The following is a 16,662-nucleotide window of genomic DNA, read 5'->3' as shown; positions in this document are numbered from 1 at the left end:
CCCACTGCTTCAAGAGTAGCATCAATCACATTGAACATTTATTCATTGAACACTCAATTCACAAGGTTTTAGCGCTAAAAAGTGACAAATACTATAACAGCAAGCAGATTACTCAAAAACAGCCAAACGGACACAGAAGTTCAAGGCATATCTTGATGCAATGTCAATTCTGCCTTATTGCTTAAGATGGGCAATGAATTTCCACGTTGTTTTAATAAAAATCAGCTTAAAAAATATAGATGAAGTATTATGATAACTGGAAGATCTGAAACCCCATCCATACATATCATACCATCAAGTACCACGTCCTTAACCATGGATTATCCCCGAGAGAAGGCAAAATTTTCAGCTCTTCTGCGTTGCTGTTCAAGTGTCACAAAGACATGCTGAACAGGTTTTTGCTAAGGAAGGTTTCTGAAGCTTCATAATAACAAAGCCAACTTTATCTTTTGCAAATCAAGTAAAAGAGAGAAAAAGAGGGAAAAATGCATTAGCCATCACTGCAGCTAGGGCTAATTGACGTTAGTATCAATGGGGGCTAGTATCTGCCATGAGTGATTGACGAACCATAGTTGCTGGTAGAAACAGTTCAAGCCCTAAAATAAATTAACTGGTGATGAAAAGAATGAGCTCCAACATCATTTTAGAACAGACGAAAAAAGCCTGGCAGAATTTTCCTCGAGTAAAAACACAGCAATTTGGGACTAACATCAATATAGTCGTAGGAAATATATTAACAAAAAGCAACCCACTATTCAAGAAAAATAGTGAAACAGAGAATTGAAATTTTCCGATGTACCAACTTCAAATCAGCTAAACCACAGTACCTAAGACAAAACAAAAGCAAAAAAGATCTAGTCCTGAAGCACCCTTCTACTACATATATTGCTTGGCACCAAGTCGAGGTTCATTTTCTGTTCTAAAGCGTTCCATTACAAAGGAACAGACTTCAATATTCAGCTAAACCAAAGTAATGATGCAAACACCATGTATCTCTTCCTCTAACTCAGAAGCACTTCCTATGAACCACTGCTGGACCAGATTCATCGTATTCGCTCTTAGTTATCCACATCTGCAACATTTAAATGATACATGTAATCCATACAACAGCCATCTAAACTAACAAAATGTTGAAGAACATATTGTCCAAAAACTCAGAAAATCTTAGCGTACCTGCTGGAAGGTGCTTAGAGATGCTAATATCGACCCACCAATCCAGACACTATATTTTCGTTCAGGAGGAGCCACAACCTTTATCTTCATGCTACTGGGAGCAAGAGCAATTAGTTCCTTACTCATGCGGTCAGCAATTCCTGGGAACATCGTTGATCCACCACTCAGCACAACATTCCCATACAGATCCTTCCTGATATCAACATCACACTTCATAATGGATCTGTAAGTTGTTTCATGGATGCCAGCAACCTCATTTCCAATTAATGCTGGCTGGAATAGAACTTCTGGGCAACGAAACCTCTCTGATCCAATTGTAATCACTTGCCCATCTGGTAACTCATAGTTTTTCTCAAGTGTAGAGCTGCTTTTGGCAGTCTCCAGCTCTTGCTCATAATCATAGGCAACATAAGCAAGTTTTTCTTTCACATCGCGAACAATTTCTTGTTCAGCAGCCGTTGTGAAGACATACCCCCTCTCAGTCAAAATGGTCCTCAAATACTCCGTTAAATCACGACCAGCAAGGTCCAGCCGCAGGATTGCATGGGGCAGTGCATAACCCTCATATATTGGAACCGTGTGGCTAACACCATCACCAGAATCCATGACAATGCCTGCACAGAAAACAAAATTATGCACCAAGGACCAAAAAGAGAATGTAGACTGAATGAAAAATGACAAACTAGAAGTCATGTCCACCTTGCTTCCCAAGCAAATAAAGATATTTTATAATTGACATCTATTTGGGGATCATTCCCCAGTTTTTACTACAACCAGAATGACAGAATACAAAACCAAGTTAAAAGAAAAAAAAATTGTTCATCCACAAACCTGTTGTACGACCGCTGGCATAAAGAGACAAGACAGCCTGGATAGCTACATACATGGCAGGGACATTGAAGGTTTCAAACATAATCTGGGTCATTTTCTCCCTGTTAGCCTTGGGGTTTAACGGTGCTTCAGTCAGTAGTACAGGGTGCTCATCCGGAGCAATGCGAAGCTCATTATAGAAAGTGTGATGCCAAATTTTCTCCATGTCATCCCAATTACTTACTATACCATGCTCAATGGGGTATTTCAAACTAAGCATTCCTCTTTTTGACTGAGCTTCATCACCTATGTAAGAATCTTTCTGACCCATCCCTACCATCACAGCAGTGTGTTTAGGTCGGCCAATCATACTTGGAAACACAGCCCTAGGAGCATCATCACCAGCAAATCCAGCCTGAGAATTCCAAGGGAAAAAAGGTCAAAGTTGAGACTGTCAATAGTACATATTATGCTAGTGCAACTAGAAGAGAGGCATATAAGTAACAGAAGCTTAAATCTTTTACTCCAGTCATAAGATGTAAGAGAGACACTCCATATGGACATGTGAGTCATCAGCAAATGGAATTATGTCCACAAACTTATCAGATCTTTTTATTACCACCATGCATCCTAGACATGGTCTGAAGTGCAATAAACCCTTTCCCACTGCCCACCCAACCCCTCCAGGAAGAAATTGGGATACGAAGTGTAACAGCTTGGCTTACTAACCTTAACCATTCCAGTTCCATTATCACAGACAATTGGTTGAATTTCTTCCACATCAGCCATCTTTGACAACCTTAAAAAGGGAAGACATACAGTGTAAGTCACTCAAGGATTAGATGAGCATAGCCACATGATACAGACAACAATTCCAACAGTAAAAGCTGAAAGGCAACAGTCAAGGATAGCATCTGGCAACAGAAATTATATCGTCTCCAGTCTCCCTATCAGTCAACTTTTTTCCAACGATAACAGGAAGGAAGAAAATAGGACTGTCGCCTTCAAATTAACAAAGCAATCTCACGTCATTTTGTATAAAGCATGCGGAACTCTTTAAAACATTTAAGTTCCTACTATTATCTTCCCTAAAGTTACACCCCAAAACACACACACACACACACACAGAGGAACCGTAAAAAAGAAGATCCAGATCAACAAGTAATTATCCACAAGACCTTCATAGAGTGAAACATGCATTACAAAACATAATACCATAAAATTTTGAAAATGCAAATAAAACATCCTCATTCTACACCACAAAAACTAAACAAGAACAGGTACCGTAAAAAAAAATTAACATCAACGAAAATTATAAATATGAAATGCGAACAAGAAAACGAGATCACGTGTTATTCCTCGTACTTCATTCATTTCAATTTATTTACACAGTAACAAAGAACACGTGAGTAATATCTTACGAAAAAAACATCGTCCGTCGCTACTATTATACAACCAAAAAGAATCGACGGAAAAAACACAAAAATCACCCTATCACAACGTACATAGTTAAGCATATAAAAAATTAGAATAAAAAATTATTTAATACAGAAAACATGGATGGTTATTTCACTGAAACGCTAAATTAGACAGTAAAAACTGATAACTACGCGAAGTAACGTAAAAGCACAAAACCACAAAACGAGTCTAAATCAACCGAAAATAGAGAAGAAGATATGATATCCATAATAGGAACTAAATGAGAAAAAATGAATCAGAAAGTCGAACCAGTTTTGAGTGGAGATAACGAAGAAGGCAATGGAGTCAAGGAGAGAGTACAGAGTTGATAGAGGGAGCAAGGGCTTTCGGTGGCAGAGAGAGAGAGAGAGAGGGATGAGCAAGAAAAACGTCAAACGTGTCGTCGTGTTGAGTCCCTATATATAGCTATTGCGGTCCATTGGTCCATGCACGCTACTTGCGTGGTCTTAACTGTGAAGAATTTAGTCAATGTGCGTTTGTCCGAATGCAAATGTTTTCTGTTTCAATATTTTAATTTAGCAATTTTGCATGAAATAAAAAATTTAAGAAAATTGTAATGAGAACTTAGACTAAAGTGAAAGCGATCCTCCCTCTAGAGAAGAGAGTATATAGAATTAGAAGCTCAAAAAAAAAAAAAAAAAATCGAGAGAGCACTGCATATATAGATATATGAATGTAGTTACGGTTTGTTTGGATTGGCCTTTATTTCCCTAAATATATTTGCTTACATCATCATTACAATTTTCAATACACCTTTTTATCTTCCCAATTACCTTTTCATCTCACATACATCACATCACAAAAAGTGCTACAGTAAAAATATCTCAAATAACTTACAATCCAAACAAACCTTCGATCGTGTTCCATTGTATTATACAGATTGAATTTTAAACCATATTAATGTTCAAGATTTATCTTAACTCTGATAAGGTAGAGAGACAAAAATCAGTTCATAAACATTTTATTAGTCCATAATGTAGTTCTAAGAAATACTAACAAGAAGAGTGACAAACAGACCTGATGCTAATATCGGTGCATTTGCTGGCAGGAGAAAAAATGGCATTTGCATCCAAGCAAATCGGCCTTAGCGAAAGTTTGAAATAATATTCGACCGAGCAAACACAAGATCAAATGCACGCGTACACATATGTATATGTATATATAAAAATGTAATTACACTCTCTCTCAATCGTATTCGTCTACATCATAGAGATAAAATTTTTAAACTACTGTTCAATAGTTATCCTAACTTTGATAAGGTCGAGAAAGAAAATATTCATTAGGTTATGTACTTACGTTTTATTAGCTCACAAAGTAGTTCTAAGAAACAACAAGAAGAATGTTAGTAGTTTTATGAAACAAGAAGAAGTGCGTCAAACAGACCTAACGCTATTTGGCGCGTTTGGTGCCAAGAGCAAGAAGAAAAAATGGCATTTGCGTCAAACCAAACAGACCTTAGTGAAAGTTCGAAACAACAATATTCAATTGCCCGGGATCAGCTGGATAGGCCCCGCGTGAATGGTCCAGCGGTAGCACCTCCCACCGGTGACCGAGAGGTCTCAAGTTCGAGTCTCTGCTCTATTGGATTCCTCCGTACACATATCGTGCTTGGGTTGGGTTGGGGCGCCTGACCGGGTCGCAGGGGATTAGTCGGGCCCCGTAAGAATTGACCCGGACACCCCTGTGTAGACCAAAAAAAAAAGAGATAAGCTGGATAGCCTGGACGTTAGTCACTTTTCGAGGGGTCCGCAATTGCAAATAACGCTTGGTCTTTTCACTTTTGAATTTCCACGTCAGATCGATGCTAATTTGAGAACTGAACCGTATGGGAGCGAGCCTTGGCGGCCAAAGTGGGCGGGCGGTTGGCTAATCCTTAGCCGACTATCTTCTGCATTGAAAAAGGTTTTGTTTTGGTTTGATAATGCTTTGGAATTATCGAATTTGCTTTTCAAATTTATCCCAATTTTTTTTTTTGGGATGTATTTTATGTGACAGAGAGAATTTTCTGATGTTCCTTAATTATACAGAGAGGACAAAGTTAATGTATTTACATATTAGTTCTCAAAATTTAGAAAAATTTACTTTTTCGGATAGAAAGAACTTATTGTTTAATTTCCAAAGGGGAAAGATATCCCAAAACCACCCCACTTGGTAAATCGATAAAAAGAACTTAATTTTGATTGTTTCGAATAATAAGTTTCTCAAGAAATAGGAATCTTTACATGCAAAGAGAAGAAAAGGACCAAAAGTTTCAGTTGTTATTATTAATATCAACGAGTCTACATCCTTAAAACATTCCTAGAGAAGCATACTCCCCTCAAATCATCACTAATAAGAGGTTTAGTGATTCCAATGCCTTGGTACCAAAATTATTAGTTTCGACTAGACGAATCATGGAGGGATTTGGTTTTCACATATGAATAATTTACTCTTGTAATGAGTCTCTTTCGCCGGCCCCCGCGTGAATGGTTCAGCGGTAGCGCCTCTCACCGGTGATCCTTGAGGTCCCAAGTTCGAGTCTCCGCTCCACTGGATTCCTCCGCACACTTAACGTGTTCGGGCCGGGTTGGGACGCCGGGCCCGAGCCGCAGGGGATTAGTCGGGCCCTGTAAGAATTGACCCGGACACCCCTGTGTCGACAAAAAAAAAAAAAAAAGAGTCTCTTTCGCTGTGATTGGTCCTAGTGCATAATGTCCTTTTTAAAGGCATCTTGCTACTCCATTTCTTTTTTTCCATACGGACGAAGAAGGAATCAAGCTACATAAATTTCACAAATATAGAGGTTTTCCCATGCCTGGCTTGCTTGATCTTTGCATCATCCACAATATAGAGGTTTCCCATTGCCATCTTTTGGGATTTTTATATCAAAAAAAAATAGTAATTTAATATATATGAAGTAAAATGATAATTAAAACATTTGATATTCTCTAACGCATTGTCAGTAAAAGTGCATGTGATATGAACTTTGGAGCATTCTACATTTTGTAGATGTCTTTTCCCTTTTTTTTATTTGTTTCAGGTCCAATGGCGCAAGTGTAGTTGGGTGTGAGTTGGCTTGCCTGTTTGGAGCAAGTTAAGGGTGCCATTTTGAGACAACCTTGCAACACCATGGCCCTCTAATTCTTGCCCAATTTATGTTTGCGATTATTTTCACTAAGAATTAGTAGTATTCTTCCAATTCCAATATGTGCTACATGCCTTTCAATTCCAAAATGCAATTTACATGAGCCAATGAGTAAAGAAAAAAAAACAAGGAGTTTAAGATATAGTTTAATTGGTAAGATGGCATTAAATTGATATCGTTAGATACCTAACCAAGATTGATACTTATCATCGATGAACTCTCTTCCCACTCGTTCTCTCACTCATTTTGTAGAAAGGAAGGATAAATAAGGTGCATGAGCTCGAAAAAAAGAATTAAGTGATAAACATAAAGAGAAAGATGTCCCACTTTATAATCACCTTCTATTTATTTTTTCTTTCAGAGATGAAGAAATAAAAGGAATTTAACACTAAAAGAAAATGGAAAAGCACAAGTTGCTTGTTTGATTTCACTCTTTTTTTCCCCTTGGGTATAGCATTCAAGGCAGGTTTAATTTTGCGTCTTATATAAAAAAGTACCATTAAAAATATTTTTAAAATATACAAAATACAAAATTTCCTTTTATAAATTACACGTTGAACGTATATACCATACGAGTATGATAGGAGCAGGTGAAATTTAATGGACTCGTAGGCAAGGGTCAAGCAGAGCCTGGGCATTTTCCCAACCCAAAGGGAATTTCAATTGGGAGCCGCAGGCTCGATGTATCAGCCTAAAGGGTGTAGTTGACACATATGTGAAATTTCAGGGTATCTGATGATAATTACACCTTTTTGAATAGCTTCTTGTAATTTCCACATCCTAACAAAACGCACAACCCTACGCGCCCGATGCACTAAATTAGCTGAGGCAGCAATATCACAAATTCCTCTCCCTGCCACTACCAGCAGCCCTCTCCCTCCCTCCCACTCGACTTCAACGCATCAATCAACCCAAACGTGTAAGTTTCCTGTTGTTTTTTCTAATTCCACCATAGATCTATCTCCCGATCATCATCTATTACTGCTGTCCATCTGCGAAACTTGGGTTTCCATTACGAAGTATGTACTGTAAAGATGCACGAATTCGCTAATTTCAGATGGGATTTTTGAAATTCTGAATTTTTGCAGGTGACTACGCGGCATCCAGCTCATTGTCACTTGATTTGATCTGACCATGTGAGTATTTTCGATTTTTTTCAACTATTTTAGTGATCGGATTTGGTTTTACTTAATTGACGTTAATGTTGTTTAGGCTTGCATAAGCTATGTACTTTTTGGTAAGCAGCTTAGCTGTAAAACTAGAGATTGTCGGTTTAGTGATATGCTAGTTAAGCCAAAGTTGAGTTTTTCCCCACCCTTTTCGCCCTATGCTTGAGTTTTTGAATTCTTTTGTGGCTGCATTGTGGTTATGCAACAGGAATATGCCAACTTGACAAATAACTGTTGACTGTATACACCTTGTGGGCTGAATTTTGGGTTTGTATTCCTGCATGTAATTCATACGATAGGTGATCCCGATATTGGGGGGCGATGCTTCTGTTGGAGGGGGCGATGTATCACTAGTGAACTAAAGTGAAGTTTTCTTCTTGTTGTGAAGGGTGATATGTAAAGAAAAATTGGTTCTGTTTATGAACTATAAAGTGTTGTAATTTTTTTGCTTTTCTTAAGCAGTAAGTGTTCAAAGTAATACAATGTCATGACTGTTTATGATAAAAATGCTGGGTGATTTATAGGTTGTGGCATAATAGCATGTATTCACGTGCACTACTACAGTGGAGTTCATGTTAATACTTCTAATCATATTAAACTTCTATACTTCCGTTAGATTCTGATTTCCTTATTCTCTGTTGAATCTTGAATGCATAAAAAATTACGCAGTCTTATGGTCTCCTGATCATGTTTTCTTATTAGGGCCGATGAGGAGCCAGTCGATCCAAAGAAGCATATGGAAGACGTTTGCAAGGCCAAGTGCACTAGGGAATGGCGGGCATACGAGGTAATAGGCGATGATATGAGAGCCTTTTTTTTGTCTCTTTTGATTTAATTTTTCCTTTCCTTTATGGATTTTTATTTTTGTTACTTGACCATTATCCTCTAGAAACTTCTCCTGTAATAGTACAAGCATGGCTGTTCTTGCTAAGCTGAATGTTAGAATGAGTCTTACCTGGATGGAATATCTTGACTTTTCACGTAGTTTTGTTCTGAAACTTGTATTGAAATTTCTTGGGTTGTCTATGAGAGATTCTTTTCCCTGAATCCCGCCTTGTATAGAAACTTAGGTATCTAAATTTGTTTTGCTTGGATTTTTTAAACTCGACTCTTTTATGTTTGAGATTGTACTTGAGCGTTGTGCAACAATAAGTTGCTCAGCTTGTAATTGAGACACCAAGATTTGATTAACAGTTTTTAACATATTTTTGTGGAGGTCATTTGCTCTCATCGTGCCACAAATTTTCTTTCCTCCCTCAACTACTAGTATTTATTTGGCTTGAGTTTCTGAATAGATATTAGTTTGCTGAACATAAGGGTACAGGAGTTGGATAACGAAGAACTGTTTGTTGTTCTTCTTGTCTGTTTTCTGGATACCAAAGTCTAAGTTAGTGAGGTGATGAAGCAACTTCTATTTGTTTTCTTCGACAATGGTGAAATAGCAATTCCAATACTATCTTTAAACTGAAAGTGAAGACCCTGTTCACCTGGTGGTGTTTTTACCCTTTTACATATAAGCATTTTGGTAAAATTTTTAAGAATTATCTTGTGACAAAATTTTATAAGAGGTTTGATCAACAAGCTGCAGGGCTCTAGGTTCTGCTTGACAGCCACACTCCAATTGGTTTTCTGTAGATACTCCAGAGATGGCAGTAACCTGATGACTTTTTAGGGTGTGCCTTTGTCTTTTTTATTTGTACTTGCTGGTAACCTTCCCCTTTCTGCTTTTTAGGAGTATGAGGTGTTTACTCTCGTTTCATAGAGGACTTCAAGTTAAGAATGGTTCAGAGAATCGATTTTCTGGACTTCATTTTGTTCTGTGCACTGCGGAGTAATTCTGATTCTTTTAGTTCCACAGTGTTATGTTGCATCTTCTGCCTTCTACGTGTTGTCACTTTGAGTTTAAAGTGTTCATATGTTTGTTATGGCTGATGTCCTATATCTGGAACAGTACTTTTGTTTGCTTGAGTATGTCTTGCCTCGGTCTTTCCTGCCTTTGGATTTGTGCAAGCTTTAACCGTGATGTTCTGACCTGAATGGTCTCCTGTTTTTACATTATGGATTGCATTTTTACAGATTTCCCTTAAAACTAAGTTTCTTTTGTATAGCGGGAAATGTTATTTGCACTCCATATTTGTTATTTGTACTTCCACCATTTGTTATATCATATAGTCTAATAAATGAAAACTATATAATAAAAATGATAGTGGAAGTGCAAATAACAAAAAAAGGAGTGTAAATAACATTTCCCTTGTATAGCTTACAGATAAGATGAAATTATGAGTGGATTGTCTAAGTAACCCATGATGAGTGCTACCAATGGATGTTTCCCTTGATTACTGGGCTGTAGATGGATTTGCTATTTGCTGATAAAATACCACCATTTAGTTACTATAACAGCAGGTTTTTTTTTCTTTTAATAATTATTTATACAAGTTCAAAGCATGCTCTTTTCTTGCCATAAAATAGCTTGTTTCATTTTTAGTCGTTTAATTTCTTTTGGCATTAAGCTGTTTGTATCCTAGCAATGCTTAGGTTATGAAAATTCTTTCAATTGCAATGAGTAATATTCAAAGACATTCTATTTTTTACAGGACTGTGTTTTTAGAGTAAGAAAAGATGATACTGGGAATAAGCATTGCACTGGCCAATACTTTGATTATTGGCATTGTGTTGACAAATGCGTACGTTCCATTTCTTTCATATTTTCATATTTTATTGTATTGATGGACAAATTCTTAACCTTTTGACTGATTTGCCCTTCTAATTGTTTTGTCATGCAGGTTGCGCCCAAGTTATTTACTAAACTGAAATGAGAGATTTCCTCGGCAGTTTACATGCAGTGTTTTCTTTTTTTTTTTTGGAAGAAGACGTTATCCATTCTGTCTTTGCTACAAACTAGCAGTGATAGAAGTCTTTGGCTTTTGGGCTGTAGGATCTTGATTCGAACTAATAATGTGTGGTAAATCTTGAAGTTATACACTAACAGGGCTATTTTGAATTTACAATTTTTCAAATGGGTTGAATTCCACCCCTCTTCACGGACTACCGTTGAGAATATGGTTGGTTGAATTATACTTTGCAGACAGCAAGACTGATTAGAATCGGTGATGCTTCTGAGTAGGTGTCAGCGATGCTTCTCAATATCTTACTAGATGTAGAATATATGTTCTGCTGGGGATTTAGCTTCAATAAACTGGTCTTGATTTACACACACTTCAAACATGCTGTCAAGAGCAGCTTTTAAAGTGCTATTTTCTGATACATGTAAAAGAGAACCATTTAAGGCGTCACCCAGCTTCTGGCCTTTAGATGCTTAAGGTTTAGCCAACAACAGACAGTGCAATACAAATTCGCACGTTGCGTGGCAATCAAGCATCGAAGTGCAAAGCCATCCCAAAATGGCAAATCGATCAGGTACATACGAGTATAAGCGCAAAGCTGAACTGTTAAAAATATATCCCACCTCGTTCCGTCATGGTAACCCTGTCCAAAAGCAAATGTAGAAGAAAGGAAAACAAAAGCGGCCCGGGTCAGGAGAAGCGCATGAGTTTCTTCTAGAGCGGTCCTTTAAAAAAAAAAAAATTTTCAAGATGGCACTAGTCGACGTAAATTTCCTCCTGAATGAGTTCTCATCTACCTATATAGTAAAAGCGCGAATGGATCTGTCAAGAATGGTGGTTGCTGTGCTGATGTGGCCAAATTTTATTGGCTAGATCGTCCATCATGTGTTTCTCACGTGCCAAAAATTTTGATTTAGGGCTTCCCTTGTTTTCTTTCCCCTCGTTCATCTCCACCGATTCGTTGCTCTCCAGAGCTCCGTTTCTCTCCCCTTCCATTTTTCTTTTCATTTCTTTGTTCCTTTGTTCCTTTTTGTTGTTTTTTATTTGGTCCTTTTTTCTCTGTTTTTCCTTCCCGTTTCCCCCCTCCCCCTTTTTCCCTTTCTTCTCTTTCCTTTTTTCAATTATATGATTCTAACTAATTTTTTTCCCTTGTTAGAATTGGTCTGGATATGAAGCTACTAAACGCATGAGACACAGAAATGATCTTCTTAATTGGTAAGCTCCAATATTTCCCTAAAGTTTTATAGTTTCCTTTATTTACAAAACAAAGATATTTTTCCTGCTAAGATTTGTTAATCTTTCGATTAATAACCCAGAGGTCTGAAATACTATTTTTCCATCTCCTTCTTTGAGCAAACAAAGAAAGCCGTAGTAAAATCTTCATCCAAAAGCAGCGAAAGTCGGAAGTATTTATAAACCCAGAGATCTGCTATTTTTTATTTTCTCCCGACTTTCGACTATCATTCATCTACATGTTTTCTTTCTTCTTTGTTAATCAACAAAAATTAAAAACAAATATGGCACTTTGATGTTTTTTTGTTTAGTTTTTGTTTCTTTCTTTGTTTTCTTGAATTTACAGTTACTCACAATCACATTTTGCTTCTCATAGATTGCGGACAATGGATTGAAAGTCCAAGAGAAGGAGAAAAAGAATCAACTTTCCAGGTTGTGCGATTTTCTTTAATTTATTTTTTAGTCTTTTTCCAATGTTACTCTAGCCTTCAAATTTTTGTTTCCGTTTTTTTTTGTAAGAAAAGTTTCTGACTTCAGATCTCTTGCTTAGTACTTTAGTTTTGTTGCTGTTAACGATCTTATTTCTGCTGTCTATTGGACAGATAGGGATCTCATTTTTCTTTTAATAAATTGAGGGAAAAATGGAAGAAAAGTCGACGGGAAGAAGAAAAAAAGATTTAAGTTTTCATGGTTCGAATTTTTCTGTAGTTTATTTTCCAACCATTTTTCTAATTTTACACTAAACTGGACCTTCAAGTTTCCGGTTCCTTCTTTTTTCTTTTTTCTTTTTTTGGCTTTTCCATTGAAGATTATATGTTTTAATTTCTTGTTTAGTTATTTAGTTTTGCTGCCGGTAATAGTCTTATTTTCCATTTATGTCATATTTTGATTTCTGTTTAGTAGATTGAGGAAAAACGTAAGAAATATCCACAAGAAGAGATAGATTTAACTTTTTAGGTTGTGATCTTTTTTTTCCCCAATTATCTTTGCAGCTCACCTGAAATTCAGCTTTCAAGTTATATTCTATTCATTGGTTTCACAAAGTAGTTATAGGTATGATTTCTTAGTTTTGCCTTTTATCTTTACTATTGCCTTCTTAACACGGATGGTTATGCATCCAAGTTATACATGGTACTGGGAGATCCTGTTTGAATTGTGCTTGGAATAGATGTCTTTGTCATTGCTTTTCCATTGCAGTAGTTGCAACTTTGTATTTAGAGTATGCATAGAGTGGTGTAGTTGCATTTAAAAGTGTGGTTAACACTTATTGCTAAAATGTCTTATGGGTGTCTGAGTTTTGCAGCGGAACCAAAAGTTTTTATGCTGTAATTTGCTTCAGTACAATATTGAGTTTTTGGTTGAGCTTAACATGACTGGTGTATCAAATTCCAAAAAGTCCTTGCTCTCAAATTACATTTGTGTAGTGCAAGAAATTCTGATACACAATGAGGAAAAAGTGATTGCCAAAAGTGTGTATATTTGGCCATACTCTTAACTGTGATTATTTTATTTGGCCATCTCACCTTTTGTTCAATTTGTTGTATGGATTCCAGATTTTTACTTTTTCCTCCATTTATTTATCTCAAACATTCTGTGTGGAAGGCATTCAATGGAAAAGCATATTGTTTCTTAATGTTTATGTGCCATCATCCTGTACAAGAAGGAAAGATTTTTTATGTATGCAGGGATTATACTTGGTTCAGAGCCCATGATTGCAATGTTTTTTTTTCTTTTTTCTTTTTGGGTTTTTTTGAGTATCCAAAACTGATCTGGTGTTTTTAATAGGTATTTTGTGTTAAGCTGATTGCTGGTAGTGATAGGAGGGAAGCTGCTTATATTATTCTCACTAGCTTTAAGGCTACTTAAGTTTGTTCTATGTTTAGCCTTTTTCTACTTAATTAGGTATGTTTAGTCTTTTAAAGTACTGTTGTTTACTTAATGTTTCTTTTACCATGAGATCCTTGTAATTTTGTAGTCTCTGAATTTTTTAGTAAGAAATTTTCATTTATTGCAGATTATTTAATATTTGATTTGAAATTCATTTGTTAGCTTGCTTATATGCAGTTTCAATGTATTGATGTATTTACCTTTTGGTTCGTAGTTTGCTCTCTTATTGTAATTATTGGTCCTACAGAAAAGAATGATTCATTTATAGTGGCTCATGTGCAATTTCTTACTATCAATGCAAAAAAAAAAAAAAAAAAAAACACCACTTAATAACTGCCAGTGCGACATTCATTGAAGATAATGCATACATGGTGGTAAACAGACTGATTTTGTATTCTTTGGGGGTTTTTCCCCCTGATGAATAAGAGAAATTTTTCCCTTCCCTAGATTCTTAAATGTATATTCTGATAGGCTTTAGATTATCACCTAATTGTGTTCTTTTGTTTGTTTGATAGATTGTTTTCCTCAACAATTGAAGGTTACGAAGCTAGAATAGAAACTCCCAGGGGGTTGATACATGTACATTTGCTTGTGAAAGTTAAAAATAACATATTGGATAGTTGTGCCTTTTAATTTTCTTTGCCTTTCTACTCTTGAATGATGAGTTGGACTGGGGCAATTTCTTTTCTGGCCTGTTCTTCTTTTTTTTTTCCTTCCCGGCTCTGTTAGCTCGTCAAAGAGCCTATTACTTTGGTTATTATCATAGCATGGTTAGGTTACACAATTTATTTCGCCAATTTAATGGGTAGATTTTACAAACTTACTTTTTTTCTTTGCATTTTAATCTTGATAACACCTCATTAATGTTTCAAAAACTAGAAGATCAATTTTTTAGCAAATGATTTTACATTTTGAGGATTATCATTTAATTACATGACTTTGTTCTAGAAGTGTTTGTGAGCAAGTTGGGTAAAGCAGAGTTGACGATTGAACTATGTGGTTCATTGCCTACAATAGCAGTCTATTCTGCCCATAGTAATTGTAAGACAAAACAGCCAAGTTTGATCTAATAATTGTTTGTTTATACTTTTATGGGTTTTTTTTAATATTAGTGACCATATCTTACTTGAGCTTTTACTTCATATGTGAATTTGCGAACTGAGATTTTTAAAGCCTTTTTTTCTATGGTTAGTCATTATTGGTGAAGTCATTTTTTCAGTGTATGTAATATATGGTTCTTGGTATCTCAACGTTATAGTATTCAAATGTGAAAACAGCTTGAAAAAATGGAAGGAATATCCACTGAAAGGAGAAAAAAATTTTAACTTTTCGGGTTGTGGATTTTTTTTGATTTATTTCCCTGTCATTTTTCCAATTTTACACTAGATTGGACCTTCAAGTTTCTGCTTCCTTTTCATTTATGAAGTTTTTAATTTCTTGCTTGCTTCTTTAGTTTTGCTGCTCCTCATAATCTTAGATTGCTGCATATTTGATAGATTGAGGAACATCACAAGGAAATACTAAAGGGAGGAGAAAAAGATTTAGCTTTTCAGGTTATCGTTTTTTCTTTTTATTTTGTGGTCATCTTTCTAGATTACCTTAACTTTGAATTTCAAATTTCTGATTTTTGTGCTATGTAGTGGTTTTCACGAAGTGTCTGGTAGGTGTTGAAATTGTTAATTTTACGAATTCTTTTTTTTTTTTAGCTGTTGCCTTCTCAACATGAATTGTTATGCATCTGAATCATATATGAAGCTGGGAGGTTTAGTTTGAAGTACTCTTGAGGTGGATATTGTTTCTCATAATTGTTATGCATCATTTGCCATGCTGAATTTATCAATCATGCTAATATAATCTTTGATAGCCATATATTGAGGGTTTTTTTAAATAATGTAGGTTATTCTTCTAGAAGCTGTGGATGTTGAAGAAAAGGCAAACAATTATCTAAAGGAAGAAATAGTTGAAAGAGATCAATCAATATTACTTCGTTTTTTCTAGACATTTATATGTTTTCTCACCTTGTAGTTTCCTCCCAATGCTGTGCTGATGTGTTTATCACCTTGGCATTTATCACCTCTCTCCCAATGCTGCCACTTTGACTACCAAGATCAACCCAAAAAAAATTACGTCAAATCATTCTGGAGGGGAAATGAAAAGAAATTAAGCATTTGCATGGTAATCGAGTGACTTTTAAGGTTAGCTTCCTGTTATTTTGTAGATATTTCTTGGCTGTGAATTTTTCTTTTTCATTTTTAAAATTTTATGACTATTAGGTATCATCTGGTGATTATTTTGTTTTTTGGTTTCTTTTGTGTGCATATGACTGGTAAAGAAATAGAGGAGTTCAGGAAGAGAACTACACGCAGTTGGTTACCATATGGAATGAACCAAATAGAGAGGAGTCATTGGGTTGGTTACCAGTTGGTTACCACAATCAATGACTGTTAAAAGCATCCATGCTTTCGGCCTTTCACGGGGAACGAGAGGAGAGTCTGAATGAAGCTGGAGCTCTCTGATGCTATTAGTCATTGAAAGTCTAGAATCATTTTGCTTGTGGCCAATTAGAAATACTTTTTTCTTTTCTTTATCAATTTGTTCAATTGGCACTGGTATAGGTTTAGTCTCACTAAGTAGATTTTCTCTTTATACTGCATGTATATGCATTTTATTATTCGTTTGAATATGTTGTAAAAGAAACTTATTACTGTTAAATATCCTTTTCTAGGAACTGACAACTTGATTTGTGGTTTTTATCAACAAAAAACAAACTTATAGCTATTAAATGCCTTTTTTAGGAACTAACAACTCCTTTGTGTATTTCTTCAAGCTATATTTTTTCCCTTCTCCACCATTATATGTGTCTTTTTTTATTTCTATTTTCATTTTATGCAAAAGCAAGGAGCATCTTAATGATCTTAGTAGTCTACTCATTGTATTGTCTTGC

General features: G+C 35.9%; 2 protein-coding genes and 1 long non-coding RNA gene across 3 annotated transcripts; 2 read left to right on the top strand and 1 right to left on the bottom strand.

Annotated features, from left to right (window-relative positions):
- Nucleotides 1–703: 703 nt before the first annotated feature.
- Nucleotides 704–3,801, bottom strand: LOC113761341 (actin-7-like). Its single transcript, XM_027304291.1, has 5 exons — nucleotides 3,712–3,801; nucleotides 2,713–2,782; nucleotides 2,005–2,398; nucleotides 1,174–1,787; nucleotides 704–1,072 (listed from the first exon to the last, which is right to left on the bottom strand). The coding sequence occupies exons 2-5, from the start codon at nucleotides 2,770–2,772 to the stop codon at nucleotides 1,007–1,009; spliced, it is 1,134 nt and encodes a 377-aa protein (XP_027160092.1). The 5' UTR covers nucleotides 2,773–2,782; nucleotides 3,712–3,801; the 3' UTR covers nucleotides 704–1,006.
- A 3,594-nt stretch (nucleotides 3,802–7,395) lies between these two features.
- LOC113761670 (cytochrome b-c1 complex subunit 6) lies at nucleotides 7,396–10,861 on the top strand. The gene is made up of 5 exons (XM_027304753.1): nucleotides 7,396–7,505; nucleotides 7,675–7,722; nucleotides 8,458–8,542; nucleotides 10,350–10,439; nucleotides 10,539–10,861. Coding segments are annotated over exons 2-5 (210 nt in total). The 5' UTR covers nucleotides 7,396–7,505; nucleotides 7,675–7,720; the 3' UTR covers nucleotides 10,572–10,861.
- A 4,204-nt stretch (nucleotides 10,862–15,065) lies between these two features.
- Nucleotides 15,066–16,337, top strand: LOC113764168. Its single transcript, XR_003467488.1, has 4 exons — nucleotides 15,066–15,271; nucleotides 15,425–15,503; nucleotides 15,615–15,913; nucleotides 16,051–16,337. It is a non-coding gene; the product is annotated as an uncharacterized LOC113764168 (long non-coding RNA).
- The last annotated feature ends 325 nt before the right edge of the window (nucleotides 16,338–16,662 follow it).

The sequence above is a fragment of the Coffea eugenioides genome, chromosome 2 (assembly GCF_003713205.1).
Source record: "Coffea eugenioides isolate CCC68of chromosome 2, Ceug_1.0, whole genome shotgun sequence".
Lineage (NCBI taxonomy): Eukaryota > Viridiplantae > Streptophyta > Magnoliopsida > Gentianales > Rubiaceae > Coffea > Coffea eugenioides.
Note: the sequence above shows the minus strand (reverse complement) of the source record. Positions and strands in the feature narration are given on the sequence as shown.